At 42.5% G+C, this 8,074-nt stretch overlaps 1 protein-coding gene across 1 annotated transcript; it reads right to left on the bottom strand.

Annotated features, from left to right (window-relative positions):
- Window positions 1–1,033: 1,033 nt before the first annotated feature.
- Window positions 1,034–3,311, bottom strand: LOC145394701 (cuticle protein AM1199-like). Its single transcript, XM_080268481.1, has 3 exons — window positions 3,303–3,311; window positions 2,575–2,777; window positions 1,034–1,202 (listed from the first exon to the last, which is right to left on the bottom strand). The coding sequence occupies exons 1-3, from the start codon at window positions 3,309–3,311 to the stop codon at window positions 1,034–1,036; spliced, it is 381 nt and encodes a 126-aa protein (XP_080124607.1).
- Window positions 3,312–8,074: the final 4,763 nt, after the last annotated feature.

The raw sequence follows: 8,074 nt of genomic DNA on the forward strand, positions 1-8,074 counted from the left end.
TGATGATGATGATGATGATGGCAATTCTCCTGCTAGATGATGATGATGATGATGATACTCTTGCGTTTTTGTTATTGTTTATTTCTGTTTATTTCAACTACCTCATTCATAATAGTGGGAATAAATTGTTACTGTTAATGATGATGATGATGATGACTGTTCCTGGAAGCACTATTTGATCAAGGCTAATAAATAAAATGTAAGGTTGCAGATAACAGAATTTTATTACAAACATTACATCAACACACACACACACATACACACGTAATCAGCCTTCTCGTACAATCCTGCATGTTATTCGTTATACCCCCATCAGCAGACTCCAAGAACAAAGTCTTAAACAGCAGAACAAAGAACGAAGGACGATTACTGAAAGGAGTATTTGGAGAACAAGGTGGGAGAACAGACAAGAACGTTTAATGGAATATCCCGAATGAAACTAAGAAAAAAAAAAGTTATACCTGAAAGACTAAAAAAAGAACATTTGTCTTGATTTTTTCTTGCTCTGAATAAGTCAAATGGAGGATCTTTATCTCCATGTGAAGTTATTTTTTTCAGAAGCTACCCCTGTTTTTCAATATTTTCTTTATAACCTTCAATAAGCGATTCATTCTTAAAAAAACAACCCTTGTACTGTAGGTGACACGGGAAATAGCGTAACACCTCTTCCTTATCGATTTGGTCATCGCTCTTACCCCTCGTAACATTCTCTTCTATGTTTTCTGTACCGCTTTATTACCGACATACCTTGGATCAGTGTCATAGCAAGAAGATACTGAGGTTTAATATGAAGAATAAATCGCTAAGCAGAAGGCATTAGCAGAGCTCCAGGGCCACTAAAAAAAAACGAGTCCGAGTGATAAGCGAAAAATCCCATTAACATTCTCAGGCATAATATCAAGGCGTTCCGTAGTGTTCCGCAGTGTTCCGTGATGTTATGTAGTGTTCCATAGTATTGTGTAGTGTTCCGTAGTGTTTTGTAATTTTTCGTAGTGTTCCGTAGTGTTCCGTTGCGTCCGGTTGTCTCTCCGTGTTACTGGAAGGTGATGCCCCTGGCCCTCTGCTCCTCTGCCACTCGGATCTGCTCCTGGGCGTGTGCGGGAAGGGGGTGGGGAGTGGGCAGCCAGTCGGATTGAGGCTGGAACCCGTTCTCGTCAGCGATGTAGCGGACCTCCACGACGCGGCCATCATTAAGGGTGTACCTGAGATAATTAGAGAGGTTAGATCGGCAGGTGTAACAGGTAGATAGAGAGACTAGTAGATAGGTATACAGATAGACAGAAAAGGTGATAGACAGATAAAACAGAGACTTAGATCGATAATAGTGAGATTGACTGATAGATGGGTATACAGACAGATAGAAAGGTAGGTAGAGAGATAGATAACAGAGAGGTTCTTAGATAGACAAATAGAAATAATAGATAGACTGGCCGGTAGGTAGGTTTACAGGCAGATAGACGGGCAGATAGATAAATAAACAGCATCTACCAAACCTCCTCGATTGGCGTCATTAAAGGTGTACTGTAGTGAAAGGAAAAATATATATAGCGCATTTTTTTTTTTTAGCCCATCTTATTTCGTGTCCGCGATTTACTTTGAGTGATGGTGCTGGAGAGGGACGCCTTCATGTGGTGGCACAGTCATAACCAGGTGGCTCATCTGCCTGGTTATACAAACGTCCCTCAACTACTTCCCTATCCCCCAAAAGGAGGATGGTGGACCGTAGAAGGGCAATCTAAGCCTGTAGTCCACTGAGATCACATTTCAGACGAACCTGGGGCTACGACAACGACAACAACAACAAATACTACTACTACTACTACCACAACCACTACTACAACTACTACTGCTACTTTGAGTGATGTTAAATGACTGAACATACTTCGGGACAGTCAGTATTTCTGTGACTGAGACTGTTAAGAGAAGAAAGGAGGAAAGTTGCCTGTCTAGTTAAATGATATTTTTGTGTATGTGACTGGGAAATGAGTGGTTAACATGCTTCAATCGGGGTGACAGTCTTGCCATACCCTTGAATGTGGTCCCGAAAAGGTGACTGCTATTTTTATTTTACACAATACAATGTAAGGAAGGGTTGTGAGTTGGTTATCCATTCTGAAGTGTAGCCGCCCTACTTATATTGGTCTTACCAGCTAGAGATGGATAGTGGAAAGGGTTAAGAGAGGTAATGGAAGGGTTAAGACAGGTACTGGAAGGGTTGAAATAAGTGCTGGAAAGATTATGACAGGAGCTGGGAGGGTTAAGACAGGTACTGGAAGGGTTAAGACAGGTACTGGAAGGGTTTAAATAAGTGCTGGAAAGATAATGACAGGAGCTGGAAGGGTTGATATAGGTGCTTGAAACATTAACACAGGTACTGGAAGGGTTAAGATAGGTACTGGAAGGGTTAAGATAGGTACTGGAAGGGTTAAGACAGGTCGTGGAAGGGTTAACATAGATACTAGAAGGGTTAAGACAGGTTCTGGAAGGGTTAAGGCAGCTACTGGAAGGGCCACGACAGAAAAAAAATAAGCAGTGGAAGATCTAAGACAAGCACTGGAAGGCTCAAGACCTCACCTGTAAACGCCTTGCATGTTGGTCTGTCCACTCAGGCCTGGGCTCCCTGATGCCTCCACGTTGATGCCGTTCTCCGCCTCGAACACGTAGTTGAAGCTGCCGTCGCCGCCGTGTTGCCTGTCGTCGCGCACTATGGCAACGGGTGGCAGCTGGGGTTGGGGGGAGGCCATGGCAACGACGGCCACCACAGAGAGAAGCACCACCTGGGGAAGAGACCGAGGGGCTTCGTAAAAATGGTATAGACTTCGTAGCCTCTCTTCCAGGGCGATTTATTTTGCGTTATATGCAATTTATACCGTAACCCCCTGGAGCAGAGACAGAGAGTTGTATGAAAAAAGCCACAGAGACTTCGTAGCACCTTTGGCTACGCTATTTATTTTGCGTATTGCCCCTTGACACCCATTTATACGCAGTTTAAATCGTTATAGTTTAGAAATTGTGAGGTGCGAGAGGTGAATGAGGTGTAAATATGAGAGGTGAGTATGAGAAGTAAGTATAAGAGATAGATAACAAGTATGGGAGTGAAATATGAGTATAGAAGGCTAGTACGAGACCTGAATAGGGATAAGTATGGGAAGTGAGTATGAGAGATGGGTAGGAGATACGAGTATGAGAAGTATGAGAGCTGGACAACAATTATGAGAATGTGATAGGAGTAATAAGGGCTAGTATGAGAAATGAGTGAGGTGTAAGGATGAGAGGTGAGTATGAGTAGAGGCTGAACTCACAAATTTCATGTCTGCTGAATGAGGGTGGGTCTGAGAATGATGTCTGGGTATCGGAGACTCGGCTTTATATACCTGTCCACCTGTCCTGACCTTCCAGCCTTAGGGGGGTACGAGGGAAAGGGTTTGAGGTGCAGAGAGAGAGAGAGAGAGAGAGAGAGAGAGAGAGAGAGAGAGAGAGAGAGAGAGAGAAGAGGAGGGGGTCAGGGAGTCTCCTAAAACCCACTCGAATCAAAACAAGTTTTTTTTTTTTTATGCGAGGAAGAAGGAACCAAAGGCCATGAGCCCGCAGTAACAGTTCCCTCCAAGAGAAAAACAAAATACAATAGAGAGCCAAAATCAAGATCCGATCATTTTGAGATGCCTGGACACACTGCGTTTGAAAGACTGGAGATCATAGGCAGCAGGAAATACAGACAGAGGGAGACAGTTCCAGAGCTGACCTGTTGCATAAATGAAAGACTGGGAGTAACGGTTAACTCTTGCATTAGAGAGTTGGACAGAAAAGGGATGAGAGTTTGCTGCCAGACGGGTGCTACGCGCCCGTCGTAGAGGTGGAGGAATGCACGCAGACAGTTCAGAGGAGCAGTGACCATTAAAGTAGAGATAGAAAAGAGATAAAGATGCAACAGTGCGGTGAAGAGACAGAGGTTGAAGGGAGTCAGTAAGAGGAGGAGAGTTAATGAGACGAAAAGCCTTTGACTCCACCCTATTGAGAAGAGCTGTATGTGGGGAGCCTCCCCACACATGAGAGTTGTACTCTACACAGGGGCGGATAAAACTCCTGTATAGAGTCAACAATTGTGCAGGGGTAAAGAAAGAGCGGAGTCGGCTTAGCACACCCAATCTCTTGGAAGCAGATTTTACAAGAGATGTAATATGATCTTTCCAAGATAAGTCCCGAGTAAATGAAACCCCAAGCATGTTCAAGGATGATGCAGGATTAAGCTGAATATTATTAAACATTAGTGGATATACCTGTGGAAGATTTTGTCGGGTTGATAGGTGTAAGAATTGAGTCTTTGATGCATTAAAGACGACCATATTATTTTTACCCCAGTCAGAGATACGAGCCAAGTCAGACATTAGGTGTGCCATAGCCTCATCCCTTGTTTGTTGAAGTAACTGTTGAGATGGGCCCAAGAAAATTTCCAGATTATTGACCCTTTCCATCCCGTGACGTATTTCATTTATCAAATTATATTCACATTTTTCCTACTTATTTTTGTATTTTAATCTTTGCTACCTCCAGACAATCCTTTTCAGCTTAAGAGAGAGAATCCGAGGGGGGATTAAAGTCGGCATTAATCCCTATCTTCCAGTGGGATTTATTTAGCTTAATAAAATGAGTGGTAAATGCAAGAACAAATCCCAATAAACCCGCACAGGATTAAAGAGGTTCAATAAAGCGCTTAATGAATGTTCTACTAATCAATCAATCCGTCAATCAACCAATCAATTAAAAGAAAGGAGATGTAGCGAGAGTATTTTCCCCAGTTATAAAAAGCGAATATTATCATTAAACACATTGCTAGGTAAAGGAAATTTGAGTATTTTAAATAAGATACATTGCTTGGTAAAGGAGGGAAGTGCTGGATCAGAAAAAAAAAAATGCTGAGGGAAAGGAGAGGAGCGTATTAACAGAAAAACACATACGGGAAAAGAGAGGAGCATATTATCACACACACACACACACACACACACACACACACACACACACACACACACACACACACACACACACACACACACACATTGCTAGGGAAAGGAGAGAAGCGTATTATATATAAAAAAAAACACTGCTAGGTAGAGAAGAGGAGCATATTCACACACACACACACACACACACACACACACACACACATTGCTAGGGAAAGGAGAGGAGCGTAACAGCAGAAAAAAAAACACACCACTAAGGAAAGGAGAGGGGCAAGGGAAGAATCCTAAGGTCAGGTGGAAGGAATGGAAGGGCAGGGTGGATCTTGTGCCCCTCTTGTCCTTCGCTGCCCTACCACGTACTTTCTATGCCAGACCCACCAATTACACAAAAACAGGTCCAGACGGTGTTTTTCTTTTGATTCCGTTGCTCTGCGTGTGTGTATGGAGGGGTTGTGTAAATGTGTGTGTGTGTGTGTGGGAGAGGTTTGTGGATATGTGTGTGTGGGGAGGGGTTGTGGATGTATGTGTGTGTGTGTGTGTGTGTGTGTGTGTGTGTGTGTGTGTGTGTATGTATGTGTGTGTGTGTGTGTGTGTGTGTGTGTGTGTGTGTGTGTGTGTGTGTGTGTGTGTGTGTGTGTGTGTGTGTGTAAGCTTGTTTTCTTATTTGTGTTTTTTTACTTGATTGCAAATGGATGAGCTCAAATGGTAATTATCTTACTCCATACTTATTTCTTTTTCTTTTTCTTATTTATGGTCACATAAAGTGTGGAAACAGCCTGAGAGAGAGAGAGAGAGAGAGAGAGAGAGAGAGAGAGAGAGAGAGAGCATCTTCCTCCTCGATGCCATAACCCTCAGCAGAACTGGTTGCTCTAGAAGGCCAACAGCATCCCTTTCTCTCTCTCTCTCTCTCTCTCTCTCTCTCTCTCTCTCTCTCTCTCTCTCTCGTGTTAATTCCAAAATACACAGTCCATTTCCTAAACAATCCATTTTCACGATTATCTCTACACTGATAGCCTACGCATTTCCCGATAGCATATTTCCAGATTAGTGTCATCCAAAATTCTGATAATGCATTGTTTAATCCTGGGTCTGTGTTTTTATACAGGTAATAAATAATTTTGGGGGTTGATAATTTACTTTTGCCTAATCCTGCGTCTGTGTTGCTCATAGATATAATTAATTTGGGACCCAACATTCAACCCCGCGGCACCCCATTTGTGAGGACTGCCCAAGGTGAAGATTCCTCATTTAAAAGTATACTGTGGTTCTTATTAATTAGTAAGGTGGATAATAGGTTCATTGAAGGTTGTATTTTCATCCCTCGGTTTCGAAAATCTTCTCAAAAGATGAATAAACTGAATAGAGGATGAAGAAGAAAAAAAAATTCATTATGCTGGGGGAGGGGGTCGCTGAGTCGGTAGAGATGTGGTCTTCTGTTCCAACTGACATGGTTTCGAATCCCAGCTGGGGCAGAGAATAGCTTAATGGGTTTGAATTTCGCTAAGTAGCCATTACTGATCTACCAAAGACCCGCTCACATATAAAAACATCTCCGCTAATACTAATACACGATTTCTGTCAGACGGCCCTAGCATGTATTTGATAAGGACGGTGGGTGTTAGCGCCGAAGGGATGATGAATGGAGGTGTATAGGAAGGCTGCTGGGCTTCAGGGCAGTCGAAGTCTATGTTCAGACTCGGGCGTATAAAAATGTGTGCAAAATCATACAATGATTCTCATTTATTCCAAAGATGTTTAGTAATATCGCCTAAATGTAAAAATTACTTTGAATCCGACGGAGAGAGAGAGAGAGAGAGAGAGAGAGAGAGAGAGAGAGAGAGAGGAAAGGGTAGGCAGGTAGAAAGGACAGTGATAGGAATGCAAATGAGGAAGACCATAATACTCTCAAATGCCTGAATAATACTTGGCTCTGTGGGTCATTTTTCATTATTTATGTGTAGGCTGATGATAATTTTTGTATTTTTTCTCCTTTTTTTTTTTTTTTTCTATTTCTGAATCCTGCCCATTGTAATTAAAATAGTGTAGAGTTGATGATGATGATGATGTTGTTGGTGATGATGATGATGATAATGATATTTTTTCATGTGTTGTTACGATTGGTTACTTATTTTTCTTTGGGATCATAGTCACCTCATATCCAGAACTGTGGTGATGATGATGGTGATGGTGATGATGATGATGATGATGATGATGATGCTATGATTCCAATTTTTGTGATTTTCTTCGTCTTGCGTCTGGAACCTGCCTATCCCATTTAGTGATGATGATGATGATGATGATGGTGGAGAGGTAGGTAGACAGGCTGGTAGATAGATAGGTAGGTAGGCAGGTAGACAAGTATGAATAGAGAAGTAGATAGAGAGATAGGTATTGACAGGTAGATGGATGTCAGTATTTTAGTTGCTTCTCTTTCTTATTCCCATTTCTCATTTTCACATTCTCTCCATTCTACTTCTTTCCTCTCTCCTCCTTTCCCTTTCCTCCTGTCACCTTTTCTCCCCTACACACCATCATTCTGTCCCTCTCACCCTCTTTCCCTCTCTCCTTTCTCCCTCTCTCTTTCTCTCTCTCTCATACAATTCATCCTTCTCATCCTGTCTCCTTCGTTCTTTCTCCCTCACTTCATTTCTCCGCCTTCTCTCTCTCTCTCTCTCTCTCTCTCTCTCTCTCTCCCCCTACAAGCCACCCTCCTCCCTCCCCTTATCTTTTTTACGACAGTGGAAAAGGTTGGTGGAAGAATCTCTGGCTTTCCGTCGTAAAACTGTCTGGAAATGAGAGTCTTGCGAAATATAGTCATTAGTGAGTCTCCTTGGTTACTAGTCAAATCAACCTCCCCAGTCTGGTTACACTTAGCCATCGATCGATCTGAAAAGAGGGAGTTTGGTCAAAGAGAAAACAAATTGACTTTAGGACGATGAAGCTTGTACATCATCAGCTAAAATTATCTTTCTCATGTATGTGTGGATGATGCGAGTGTGAAAGGAGGTGAAGGGAAGTGAAGGGGATGATCTTAGGGAGGAGGGGCATAAGGGAAAGGGGAAATGACCCTCTACCTGGTGAACAAGTTTTAATCATTTCCATCGCTTATAAAAAAA

Source organism: Coenobita brevimanus, chromosome 28, assembly GCF_032717465.1.
Source record: "Coenobita brevimanus isolate Jiangsu-jjx chromosome 28, ASM3271746v2, whole genome shotgun sequence".
In the NCBI taxonomy this organism is placed as follows: domain Eukaryota; kingdom Metazoa; phylum Arthropoda; class Malacostraca; order Decapoda; family Coenobitidae; genus Coenobita; species Coenobita brevimanus.